This window comes from Hypanus sabinus, chromosome 6, assembly GCF_030144855.1.
Source record: "Hypanus sabinus isolate sHypSab1 chromosome 6, sHypSab1.hap1, whole genome shotgun sequence".
NCBI lineage: Eukaryota > Metazoa > Chordata > Chondrichthyes > Myliobatiformes > Dasyatidae > Hypanus > Hypanus sabinus.
In genome coordinates, this window is record NC_082711.1 from 170453765 (window position 1) to 170467835 (window position 14071).

General features: G+C 39.3%; 2 protein-coding genes across 11 annotated transcripts in view; one reads left to right on the top strand and one right to left on the bottom strand.

The window, feature by feature from the left end:
* nf1a (neurofibromin 1a) overlaps window positions 1-14071 on the top strand; it is a 357260-nt gene that overhangs the window by 257918 nt on the left and 85271 nt on the right. For all 10 annotated transcript variants that reach the window (XM_059973505.1, XM_059973509.1, XM_059973507.1 and 7 more), the window contains 3 exons: window positions 8339-8771; window positions 10190-10530; window positions 13790-13992. In XM_059973505.1, the coding sequence (XP_059829488.1) occupies window positions 8339-8771; window positions 10190-10530; window positions 13790-13992 (977 nt within the window). The remainder of the gene's footprint in view (window positions 1-8338; window positions 8772-10189; window positions 10531-13789; window positions 13993-14071) is intronic.
* LOC132395120 (uncharacterized) lies at window positions 293-6745 on the bottom strand. Its single transcript, XM_059971426.1, has 2 exons — window positions 6609-6745; window positions 293-3799 (listed from the first exon to the last, which is right to left on the bottom strand). The coding sequence occupies exon 2, from the start codon at window positions 3780-3782 to the stop codon at window positions 2667-2669; it is 1116 nt and encodes a 371-aa protein (XP_059827409.1). The 5' UTR covers window positions 3783-3799; window positions 6609-6745; the 3' UTR covers window positions 293-2666.

The window sequence follows — 14071 nt, forward strand, 5'->3', positions numbered from 1 at the left end:
TTCACAGGCCAAAATGTTCCTTTACTTAAAATATTGATTTGCATTTGTTGACTTGCTTTTCAGTCTCTTCAAATTCTGACGCTAGCTGTGGTTTTCCAAAAGTTTTTTTTGTATATTTTCACATTAAAATGTGTCACATCTTTTTAAAGCAATTGTTTTTTTTTTAAAAAAACTTTATACTGTAATTGTGTATGCTTCCCAACCGGACAGACTTGTGCTTGCCCCTCCCAGGTCGCACTTCAATTAGACGTGCAAATGCCATACAAAACAACAATATTGTTTTTGCAACTTTATTTTGTTCATTTAACAAAACAGGTTTTCTTTGAAAAATGCACTTTTTGGCTTCTCTAAGTAGTGAGTAAAATAAGTGGCAATATTCCTAGTTTTAAGTTAAAATAATAGAAAAGCAAGCACCTAACCATCCAGAACTATTCTAAGATTAATTCTCTTTGCTGTCAGCTGCTCTCATTCTTGATTCTAATACATTGAACATATTTATATTCATGGCAGTCTAGTATCTGTCAAGATTAACTTGGATATTGTTTTGGAATTATGGAGAAATTATTTAGAATGTTCAATATCTATGACAGTAAGAAGTGTTACTTGTGTTGGACTAAAGAAAATCTTTGCACAGTGAGTGAATCCTTGTGAACTAAGAAAAAAATACTGGATTCTTTTGATAAATATTTGGATGTAAAATAAGTAATGGGGTTTTATGATCTTTCTGGATGGATGGACTGCGGTAACTTATGCAATTATGATTGTGCCCTTAATTTTATGGATGTGATGTTAGTTTATCATTCTGCAGTTTACAAAAGGAACACAAAGTTATCAGTTTGACTTTTTTTTAAAGCTATGCATGGTCATCATTATTAGTGAACAGTTCAAGGAGATTATTTTATCTTGAACAAATATTCAGGTATATTACTAAGAATATTTTTGAAATTTCAAATGTTTTGAATTAGAAAATTTCATAACTATTGCTTCGGTTACCTATAACTAACAGAGAACTCAAATTGAAATAGAATTTTCATGTGGGTTATTAGATTCTGAGTGAAGAAAAATGTTTGTATTTTCCATAGATGCTGCCTGGCCTGCTGAGGTCATCCAGCATTTTGTATGTGTATCTTACAGGAGCTCCCAGGTTGTATTCAACCCAACATGGGTATAAAATTTACTTATTCTCATATTCTTATGGAAATTTGAATTTTCAGTTGAGGTATAGATTATGTATCCAAACAGTCAATATGTCTTTACAGATGTTACCTGGTCTTCCAGCATTTTCTGTTTTGACTAGGGAAGGTTCAGACATAGTAGGAATCTATTATTTATAGTTAGCTAAATAGTGCCACAATAGCATGACACTATTACATCTTGGGCCGTGGGAGTTGGAAATTCAGTTCCAGCTTCCTCAGTAAGAAGTTTGCATGTTCTTGCTATGAGTGCATGGGTTTTCTCTGGGTGTTCCGGTTTCCTCCCACATTCCAAAGACAAGTTAGTAGGTTAATCGGTCATTGTAAATTGTCCTGTTATTGGGCTTGGGTTAAATAGGTGGGTTGCTGGGCAGTGTGCCTAATTTGCCAGAAGAGCTTGTTTTCCACTGTATCTTGAGATAAAATAAAATGTGTGGCCATCAAATACTGGATGGACATTTACAAAACACGTAGATAAATGCAGATAAATTGGTGGAGCCTTTGCTAAGTAGTTGGGATTATGGATGCCACTTATTTTGGGTTTCACGTGTTCACATGCTGTCGAGTATTATCCCAATTTTTTCTGTCTCTCCCACTACCCTAAATTTATTCAACTGAATCCAATTGGAATGCAGAGCAATTTGAGACCAAGCAACCTGAAATAACAATGGCCTATCCGTAAAGTGCCTCACTCAGTTAATATTTACACTTACTGTACGAAGACTTTCCTGGAGCAATAAAGACACGGGAACCATACTTAAGTTCTTGAAAATCTAATAACCTCCCATGTTGACAACCTGAAACATTGTTCTGAAGTAAGTTCCTCGGTGTGCAGCGTTAACTCTGTTTCGTTGTCGACTGATGCTCCAGGATCTGCTGATTTGTTTCTGCATTTATCTTGAGACAATGTCCTTAAGCTACAATGCACATACACAACTGATTGTCAAGTGACTTGGAATTTTATAAGATGCTGTACAAAATAGATTATCTTATTACTTTATTCTTATACTGCACAGTATAGGTGTCTTTCTTACAAAAAAATGGAAAACTGCAAACAGAAACATTCCACTGTGTCTTCTAAATTCATTTTCCATTGATTCCTGCCAGATTTCTGATAGGAATCAATGCAAAGTGATTATTATTATTATTAAATCTTATTACAGGTTTGCCAAGCCAATTTTGTAACCTCTTTCTTCAGTTAAGCTTTTCACCCACATTCTGATCACTTAGAATAAATGTGGGAATCTGGAGTTGTGCGGTTATTCATGAAAGTAATCAGAAGGCATATTCCTGAGGATGTGGATAAATGACTCTTGATAATTTGACTAAATTTCTTTTGTGATAAATATGTACATTAACACTTGCTAACAAATAATGAGCTTCCACAGAGGTCAGTCTCCTTTGCCAGGTTTCTCAGCTAACTTTATTAGTTTTATGCCCCAACTGGACTTCAGCTTTGACGCCCTGAGAGAGCTAGGCTACATCCTCCGCTTTCAAAGGTCTGGCTTCTTCAAGTGTGACATTGCTTTCTGCTGACTCTTCTGGCACCTGCGGAACACCATTCGACCAGAGGCTGGCTGTTTTAATGAAGTCAGAATTGCTTCTTACCGACCTTTTTCTCAGTCTTTTCTTGAGAATTGATACTTGATAGGCAAAGGCGATTGTCAATACCAACAGAATTGTGCAAACAACGATTAATATGCCTATGATAAGTAACAAAATGTAAGAACTAGCGACCTTCTGTTCAGTGGTACCATGTAGATTAAAGACATTCATAGGATGGTTTTTCTTAGTGCTACCAAGTAGTTTAGGGGTATCCATAACATTCTCTTTCTCAGCAGTACCAAGTAGATCAGAGGCGCTTATAGCATGGTTTTCCTCAGTGGTATGGAGTAGTTCAGGGGCATCTGTAACATACTCTTTCTCAATGGTATCGAGTAGTTCAGGGGCATCTGTAACATACTCTTCCTCAGTGGTATCGAGTAGTTCAGGGGCATCTGTAACATACTCTTTCTCAATGGTATCGAGTAGTTCAGGGGCATCCGTAACATACTCTTCCTCAGTGGTATCGAGTAGTTCAGGGGCATCCGTAACATACTCTTCCTCAGTGGTATCGAGTAGTTCAGGGGCATCTGTAACATACTCTTCCTCAGTGGTATCGAGTAGTTCAGGGGCATCTGTAACATACTCTTCTTCAGTGGTATCGAGTAGTTCAGGGGCATCTGTAACATACGTTTCCTCTGTGGTATCGAGTAGTTCAGGGGCATCTGTAACATACGTTTCCTCTGTGGTATCGAGTAGTTCAGGGGCATCTGTAACATACACTTCCTCAGTGGTATCGAGTAGTTCAGGGGCATCTGTAACATACGTTTCCTCAGTGGTATCGAGTAGTTCAGGGGCATCTGTACCATACGTTTCCTCTGTGGTATCGAGTAGTTTGGTAGCATTGGTAACATACTTCTCCTCAGTGGTACCAAGGGGTTTGAGATGATTGGTGAAATTAGTTGCTGGAGCCACAAATGCACTGTTCAGAGCAAGAAGCAAGATTCCAGCTCTTACCAAGAAAGCCTTCTTTGAGTGTCGACCCATTATTGCTGGGATTTCACCTGTCAATGAATAGAAAATAAATTGTGTTTTGTATCTGTCTGTTTTAAACTAAAGAATTGGAAAAATAGTAAATAGACATTTAATCATTAGCCCTAGTAAACTAATTGTTTCCTCCAATTATTTGAATTGACTATTTGAAAATGTTTAGAGTCTCCAGCCTTTTGCTGGGTGTAAATGACACTCAGTGGCCACTTCATTACGTGCACCTGTACACTGGCTCGTTAATGCAAATATCTAATCAGCCAATTATGTGGCAGCAACACAGTGCATAAAAGCATGCAGAAATGGCCAAGACGTTCAGTTGTTCAGACTAAACATCAGATTGTGGAAGAAATGTTATCTAAGTGAATTTGACCATGGAATGATTGATGGTGCCAGATGGGGTGGTTGAGTATCTCACAAACTGCTGATTTCCTGGAATTTCCATGCACAACAGTGTCTAGAGTTTACAGAGAATGGTGCGAGAAGCAAAATACACCCAGTGAGAGGCAGTTCTGTGGCCTTGTTAAAGACTGAGGTCAGAGGAGAATACATTCAAGCTGATAGGAAGACAACGGCGGCTCAAATAACCTGACATTACAATGGTGGTGTGCAGACGAGCATCTCTGAACACACAACACATCAAACCTTGAAGTGGATGAGCTACAGCAGGAGAAGACTGCATTGGATTCCTTCCCTGTACCTAATAAAATGGTCACTGAGGATATTTCAGCTTTCTTTATTGAGCACCCAAGGGGAGCAGTGTTTGTATTCTTTCTTGAGCCTCATCTCAAGATTGTCAAACTTTGGTTGGGTGCCACAATGAACTGGTTATTAGTGTGTAAACCTGCATGCTGGGGCCGCCATGGCGTGCTGGTGCTGCTTCACAGCTCCCAGGACCCAAATCTGATTCAGTCTTTACGTATTCTTCTGGTGACCATATGGGTTTCTCTTCGATTCCTCCCATATCTCAAAGGAGCACTGGTTACTGTAAATTTCCCTTTGATGTAGATGAGTGGCAAGATGATATTGATGGCCACATGAGAGAGAAGGTGCAGGTGTACAAGGGAACAGGAGAGGGAACTGTTCAGAGCTAGAATAGACTGAGCTAACTGAAATACTGCTTCTGTCAAACTAACTAAGAATACAGAAGATCTTTAACTCCCACACCACTAGGTTCAGGAACAGTTACTTATTATTTAGTGATACAGAGCGGAACAAGCACCACGGGGCATATAGCTCAGCAGTCCACCTACTTAACACTTGCCTACTCATAGGACAGCCAGTTAACCTACTAACCTCAAACTGAACATGTCTGATACAGTTACCAATAAGTGGAGAATTAATCATTCTTTTACCTACCACAAGCAACTTTCAGATTGTTAGGGCAACATTTTTGAAATGTACAGTAATTATTAAAACTTGTAAATAAAACTTATCTATACCAGTGGATAGTCCAACTTTTAGCACTAAAAGCAGTACATTAAACACAAATCGAATTTACATTCAGTATAACAAAAATAGGAAGATGCATTATATTTGCAGTTCTATAGTTAAATGTAAAGTTAAGATTTAAAGATGAACTTTATTTGTCACATATACATTGGAACATTCAACACAGAAGGATGTGCTGGTGGCAACTCGCAAGTGTGACTATGCTTCCAGCAACAACACTGCATGTTCACAGCTTCCTAACTCGTATGTCTTTAGAACGTAGGACAAAACCAGAGCACCTGGAGGAAAATGCACACAGTCAAGGGAGAACGTACAAACTCCTTTTGGACAGTGGTGGGAATTGAAATTGTTTCTTTCGTTCCTCTCTTTTCTATAAGTGTATACCTCAGATAAATATTATGTGGAGATTTGTGGCAAATATGAATATATGATATATCAGTATCTGAAATACATCTTATGGAAATGTTTGATGATGAACTTAAAAAAAAATTACAAAAAAAAAGAAAAAAAATAAATTGTATTGCTGGGCACTACTTAGAATACACTTGAGCCAAGTTGTTTGGCAAAACATGGATGAAGGATTGTGTAGTCTTGTGAATATTGTGTCAAGTTACAAGGCAGTTGATAACCTAACTATCTGTTCTGTATCTGCCCCAATAACGGTGAACATCAAGAAACTAGTTTTACACACAGCCACAGATTATTTTCCTTTCAGCACTTGGTTTAATTTTGAGTCCCTCCCACTCCTGGAAACTTTAAACTTCGCAAATAATTTAAATGGAGTGGAAATATGTGGTAAGATTGACACAATATTCACAAGACTACACAATCCTGTCACCCATGTTTTTCCAAACAACTTGGCTCAAGTGTATTCTAAGTAGTGCCCAGCAATACAATTTCTTTTTTTTCTTTTTTTATATGAGAATGGGGTAAAATATAGCAAGGATGTTTGCCAGCAGAGTTTGATTAGCATCAATGGAACATTAGAATATGAGAATAGAACATGTTCAGCAATTTTTGTTTGCCACAAAAACCAAACAAGATGGTTCAAATAAAAATTCCCTTCAAATTGAAAACGCTGCATCAAAAAATGATTTGCATTTCCATATTTCTGCTTCCATTCTAAAGCTGCAGCCTTCGTGGTTAGCTTTTACCAAAGCAATAAATCAACCGAATTTCTCTTAACTTTTCTCTTACTCGTCTTGGTTGAAAGCAGAAACAAAAATTTCCTTCAGTTCTACAAAATGTATATATACCACAAACCTGGGGGGACCGGTGAAAGACTTCAGTGTTTACCAACTCATTGAAAAAGTCCAATTGCGAGATTGAGTATGTCGAATTATTTTAACACAATGAAATAAATCTGTAACTTACCTTTTCAAGTAGCTGTAGATCACCTCTCCTTATCAGTTAGGAGTATTCTGAAACACACTTTTGCCCAATTGATGTTCAAGGTAATGACCTCATCGATGTTGATGTAGATTGTAAGTTTAAAATACTGAATTATACTGAATTTGTTGCAACACTACATTCGATACTGATGACGTTCATCAACCACAAAGGATTGGGCTATTTCCTATTCAGTAAGTGTGCTCTTTCTAAATAGAGGTACTTGGCAGTTTGGAAAGTAGCCTCAATGCCTTTTTTCTAAAGCAGAACAAAGATATTTTGTTGTTGTTTATTTGGATAAGTAGAGGAAAGGTGTTATGAGTGACAAATGGATGAAGAATAAAATACAATTTGGAAGCCTTTTTTTTTAAAGTTGCAGCCCTTGCTAGAATGGGTATTTGTTGGAATAGATGAAAATATGTAGGAATGGGAAGCTAAAGATAAAAATCAAGCCTTGAAGGCCAATTACAAGATTTAGCCAAGAAATAAAATGTATACATAAATGAAATGTACATATAAATTGTGAAAATTGACATATTTTCATAGATAATAGCCATACAGTACGATTGAAACTTAAAAACTAATAACAAAATTTATGACTTAAGTTATGGCTAATATGAGAGGACATAGTTTTAAGGTGATTGGAGGGAAGTATATGGGGGATATCGTAAGTTTTTTATACAGAGAGTAGGGAGTGTATGAAACACACTGCCAGGATGCTGGCAGCACATTTGTTGGGCCAAATAGCCTAATTCTGTTCCTGTGGTCTTATGGTAGAGGCAAATACATTAGGGACATTTAAGAAACGCTGAGACAGACACGTGGATGATAGAAAAATGGGGGCTTATGTGGGAGGGAAGGGTTAGATTGATCTGAGAGTAGGTTAAAAGGTCAGCACAACATTGTGGGCCGAAGGGCCTGTATTGTTCTATGTTCTAATTTAACAAATGTGCACATCTTGCTTTGAAATTGTTAATGGGCGGTCAACTATGCTGTTTCACAGATCAAAAGCCGCACCAGATGCAGTTGCTAAAAAAAAAGAACACCAAAAATATGATATGCCAGAAAGAAGGAAGTTTATTAGTGGTTAAGTTAAACCCCTAATTCTGTAAGAGGTAGTTATGGGAATAAGAAACATCTGAGTTTGCAGAAAAGTTTATTTAGACCAAAACTTGATGAGCCAAGAATTCTGTTGGTGTCCGACTGATTTTCATTTTGCTGTGTAGGAAAGTTAGCTATTAATTGTGAATAATTTTCATTGCGTTACCAATTCCAAACAAAATTGATTATGTTTTTATAGTCGTTTGACTGATGTATCTGGTTTATTTTGATTCTCATGCTTTTGGACCACATGGTATGCAGAGTCTCCAAGTGAAACCAGAATAGTAATCACTGCTCCATTCCTTTAAAATAAATGGTACCTAGAAGTACTTGAGTATTACTCTTAAGTGCCATCATGTCTCCATTATATGTGCAGTGCTGGAGGAATTCAGCAGCCCAGCAGCTTCTATGGAAAGGAATCAGCAGTCGATGTTCCCGGCCAAGGCTCTTCCACCAATCTTGATATCTCTGAATGGTAGAATGTTCTGTGTGTGAGTGTGTGTGTATGGTGTTATCTTCAATAGAACTTTTGTAGACAATGTATTTGCTTGTTTGCTAAAGTGATTTTGTTTTCCCAAACAGGATTTATTCACCTGATCATTTACCTCTTACAGGTTTAAGACTGGGCAGATAAATGGTGACTTGCTTATCTATCACGTCCTCCTAACTCTGAAGCCATATTATGCCAAGCCATATGAGATTGTTGTGGACTTAACGCATGCAGGACCCAGCAACCGTTTCAAAACAGACTTCCTTTCCAAATGGTTTGTAGTTTTCCCTGGAGCGGCCTATGAGAACGTGGCTGCGGTCTACATCTACAACTGCAACTCCTGGGTGAGAGAGTACACGAAGTATCATGAGCGTCTTCTCACTGGACTCAAGGGGAGCAAAAAGCTTATCTTCATTGATTCACCGGGTAAGCTTGTGGAGCATATTGAGCCAGATCATCAGAAGCTTCCTGCTGCCACTCTGGCGCTGGAGGAAGACCTCAAAGTTTTTCACAATGCTCTAAAGCTGGCTCATAAGGACACCAAGGTTTCCATCAAGGTAGGAAATTTTTCCTTCAGTGTACATTCCTGGTAGGAATATCAAGTCAGGTGGTATTGTGCTGCAAGTTACTACGGTTGAAATATCCAGGAGCTAAGGAAATAATGACAGGCTGGATAAACGTTGGTGATTGTTTCCTTTTTCTTAAGCATCTGAGGCAGAGGGGAAGCCCAATAATTCGTAAAGTAATGAGAGTAGATAGGATAGACAGTCAGAATCCTTTTTTCCTCCTGAGTAAAATGTCAAATTCTAGAGGGCATGCCTTTAGGGTAAGAGGGGAAAAGTTTAAAGGACATGTCCAGGGCAAGGATTTTTACATACAGAGCGGTAGTTGCTTGGAAAAGGCAGTCTGGGGCAGTGGTGGAAACAGATGCGATACGGACAGACACATGAATGTGTAGGGAACTGAGAGATATCGATCAGGCATAAAAAGTTAATTTAATTTAGCACTGTGCTAAGTGTTGACATCATGGGTCGAAAGGTGCTGTATTATTCTATGTCCACTACCCTTACCTCTACTTGGCACAATCTGCCCCATCATTTTTCAATCCTTTCAGTCCATCTATCACTTACTGGCCTCTGTCTCAGGCCTCCTTTATAATGGCCATCTGACTCCCCTCTCCACTCCCAGGTCAAAAAGACAGTTTTGACCCGATATGTTGACATTTTAATCAGGAAGATACTGGCCGCCATAGGTGGGAGGGACTGATGGTCCTTTCACAAATTTCTTACTACTGGTCAGATTGGGGATTCTGAAGCTTGGTTGGGGGTACAGCTTGAAATGCACCTACTGTACTGTAGATAAGCAAAATAATTATTTTCCCTCTCCATAATAAGGTTTGGTGACACAAGACCCAAAATCTATATATACCTAAATTTGACATAGTCAAAAAAGTGCATGATTGAAAAAAAAAGTGAAAGTTAAGTTTGCTTTCCTTATTGGCTAAGGGCATCCAAAAGGTTGCTATACATCAGGTAGGCACAGGGGTGACACAGTCGCACAGTGCTGTTACAATGCCAGTGATGTGGGTTCAATTCTGCCACAGTCTACAAGAAGTTTGTACATTCAAGGTTGTTTAATGTCATTTCCAATGTACAAGAATAAAGCAGAACCAAAAAAATGGTTACTCCAGATCGACATTCTCCCCATGATCCCATGGGTTTCCTCCAGGTGTACTGATTTCCTCCCACAGTGCAAAAACGTATGGGTTAGTTGGCTAATTGATCAGTTTGGTGTACTTGGGCAATGCAGGCTCATTGGGCAGAAGGGCCGTTACTGTGCTATATCTCTTTAAAAAAATTAACATCAGAGTTTTTATTGAAACACCATTGAAAAATGCTCTGCAAATGCTGATAGTGTTCTACTCATTATGTTTGTGGTCCAAAGTTTTAGCTCCATCTTTTTCCTTATAAACTAGGTGGGATCCACTGCAGTTCAGGTGACGTCAGCAGAGCGGACCCGGGTGCTTGGCCAATCTGTGTTTCTGAACGATATTTACTATGCTTCAGAAATAGAGGAAATTTGCTTGGTAGATGAAAGCCAGTTTACGTTAACTATTGCCAATCAAGGCACTCCTCTAACGTTCATGCACCAAGAATGCGAGGCAATAGTCCAATCTATTATCCATATAAGGACACGCTGGGAATTGTCACAGCCAGACTCCATCCCACAGCACACTAAAATAAGACCAAAGGATGTTCCAGGAACCCTGCTGAACATAGCACTTCTGAATCTTGGGAGCTCTGATCCAAGCTTGCGGTATGTTATGTCTCCTTTGGATTATCTGACTTAACACTGCTAAGTTCCAGGAGTTTGAAAAGTCCAAACTGTTTTAAATAGTTCCAAAAAGGAAATTATCTACAATGTGAATTTTAAGCTATTTCTCCATTACAGTTCATGTTCATATATGTGAATGCTTTCTGTTACCAATGATGTTTCTCTTTTGTCTTGGTAGGATACATTCAGTGGCCATTTTATTAGTTATAGACATAGAACCCGGCATGTTCTTCTACTGCTTCAAGGTTCGATGTGTTGTGTATTCAGAGGTGCTCTTCTACACACTACTGTTGTAACGTGTGGTTATTTGAGTTACTGTTGCCTTATTGTCAGCTTGAAGCATTCTGGCCATTCTCCTCTGACCTCTCTCATTAACAGGGCATTTTTTGCTGACAAAACTACCTCTCGCTGGATTCACAAAATGCTGGTAGAACACAGCAGGCTAGGCAGCATCTATAGGGAGAAGCGCTGTTGACGTTTCGGGCCGAGACTCTTCGTCACGTTGTTTGAATTTCCAGCATCTGCAGATTTCCTCGTGTTGTCTCGCTGGATTCTATTTTTTTGTTTTTCGCTCCATTCCCTGTAAACTCTAAGAGACTATGCGTGAAAATCCCAGGGCAGCAGCAGTTTCTGAGATATTCAAACTACTCCATCTGGCGCCAAAAATCATTCCACCGTCAAGGTCACTTGGATCACATTTCTTCCCCACTCTGATGCTTGGTCTGAACTGCAAAGGAACCTCTTGACCATGTCTGCTTGCCTTTATGCATTGAGTTGCTGCCACATGGTTGGCTGATTAGATATTTGCATTAGTGAAAAGGTGCACAGGTGTACCTAATAGAGTGGCCACTGAATGTATGTTATGGGTTATGGGGAGAAAGCAGGAGAAAATAGTTGAGAGGGATAATAAGTTGGTCAAGATGGAATGACAGAACAGACCTAATGGGTTGAATTGCCTAATTCTGCTCCTATAAAAAAAAGTTACCACAAACAGTCCAACAGGAAGTCATCACTTCCCCATCTATAGGTTGACTTATTATAGAGCCCAATGGCCGAGCATGAGAATGGCCTCATGTGTCTCTTTTTGGAGCAGTGCAGTTGTCTTAGTCTATTACTAAAAGTGTTCCTCTGTTCAGCCAAGGTGGCATGCAGACGGAAAAAAACAAGAGCTGCAGAATAGATTTCAGTATTGTTAGAATCTGGGCCCCAAAAGTATATTGGAAATTACCAAAAGAAGAATCTCGTGTGAACTTGAATGTGTTTTTCTTTTTTGACAGCATATATGGACAGTATCTTTACTATCAGGAAAAAACACTTCTTACTGATAAGCTATAAATAGAGGTGACTGTCACATGATCTTCATCTGTACTATTATAAAAGACTGATAAAAATGTGTAGGTTTTACCTGTCCCAACCTGGGGCCCACGGACCCCTTGCTTAATATAAGTGGTCCACGGCATAAAAAAGGTTGGGAACCCCTGATCTAGAAGCATCATCTGAAATAGATTTCAAATTTAATCAATCCTTTATATGAGCATTAAAATAAGTAGTTTAGATCTATTCATATGTCCAGGTAGTTGCTTTAAGCTAAAGTGCTGCTTTATCGTATGGACACCATCAACTTGGCTGAAGTATTCTAAAGAACCTGACTTCTACGCAATGAAACATAAAAAGAAAGGAAAGCATGACTGGCTCAGCCAAATGAGCTCAGTCTGTCTCTGAGTTGGCAAAATTATCTCACTGCTGTCACAAAATCCATCTGTCAGAACCAGCATTTGAGTTAGTTGAGGGTACATCCTGAAAAATGCTTAATTTTCTAAATGTAAGTGAAGAATTGTATAAATTTCTATTCTGTAATTAGATCCAATACATTACGTTCATCGCATTTATTACTTCGGAGATTTTATTAATCTAGCTTTCACTGTAAACCACCCATAACATGCTCACTATCTGCTTTTCATGCATCTGGTCACCATTTCAAATTTACTGTTTAATGCGGGCGCGTTCCTTGCTGGAACTGTTTGTTCAAGTTGAATGAGTGGTTGAGAGGGGGAAGAATGAGCGTGTCATTGAAAAGAACAGTGAGGATGCAGTGGTCAAAACAAAGGAAAGTATGGTAGAAAAGGAGACAAAAGTAGCAGGCAGTATGAATCAATAAGAGAAGGTAACTTGCTACCAGGTTGTTAGGTATAGGGCCACCAACATGGTGGAAATGCAAAACCAATACACCCAAATTGCTGGAGGACCTCCGCAGCAGTATCTATGGAAGAGAGTAAACAATCGACATTTCGGGGTGAGACCCTTCATCAAGAAGAAAGAAAGAGGAGAAGTCAGAGTAAGAATTTGGGGGAGGGCAGGAAGGAGCACAAGGTGATGGGGGGGGGGGGAGGGTTGAGGTAGCGAACTGGAAAGTTAATTGGTGAAAGAGATAAAGGTTCGGAGAAGAGGGAATTTGATAGGAAAGGACCACAAGGCCATAGAAGAAAAGGAAGGAGGAGGAGCACTGGAAGCATGTGATGGTCAAGTAAGGAGATAAAGGTAAGAGAGGGGAACAGGAATGAGGAATGGTGAAGGAAAAGGGTGAACAATTACCAGAAGTTCAAGAAATCAGGTTGGAGGCTACCCAGACGGAATATAAGGTATTGCTCTTCCACTCGGAGTGTGGCCTCATCGTAGAGGCGGTGGGCCGACATGTTGGAATGGGAAGGGGAAATAGAATTGAAATGGGTGGCTACTGGGAGATCCCGCTTTTTCTGGCGGATGGAGCGTAGTTGCTCGGCAAAGCTGTCTCCCGATCTACGTCATGTCCCACCAATAAAGAGGAGGCTACACTGGGAGCACAGACTGTTTTACTCTTTTCCGTAGATGCCGCCTGGTCTGCTGAGCTCCTCCAGCATTTATGTGTGTGTTGTTGGGTACAGGGATAGACTTGTTCCTTAGTGAAATGGAAAACAACTTTGTGATGTGCATTCATATGAGTCACCTGTATAATAAGAACCTTATTTTGACTTGTGCAGGGGCGATCACGGGCAACAGTTAAGAGTACCTGCGTCTTCCTCTTGTCATAACCCACTGGTGTATATTTGTTGCTTTGAATAGGTTACAGTGAGTTTGATTATAGAATGGATGTTCTCAAACTGAGGAGAAAAATGCCTGGAACCGGTGTTGAGTGATGTGCTCCTGCAATATTTTACTTTAACACAGTTCTGAATTTCATATTAATGTTTGTGTTTTCCCTTAGATCTGCCGCCTATAATCTCCTGTGTGCCTTAACATGCACCTTCAATCTGAAAATTGAAGGTCAGTTGCTGGAGACATCTGGACTCTGTATCCCTGCAAACAACACATTATTCATTGTCTCCATCAGTAAAACATTGGCAGCAAATGAACCCCACCTGACACTGGAGTTTCTTGAAGAATGCATCTCGGGCTTCAGCAAATCCAGTAAGCATTCGTTTGTTTTGAAAACTTGCTGATTTCTTATTGCAGTTGAAAACAAGGGTGATGGACTGGGAAAAGTATT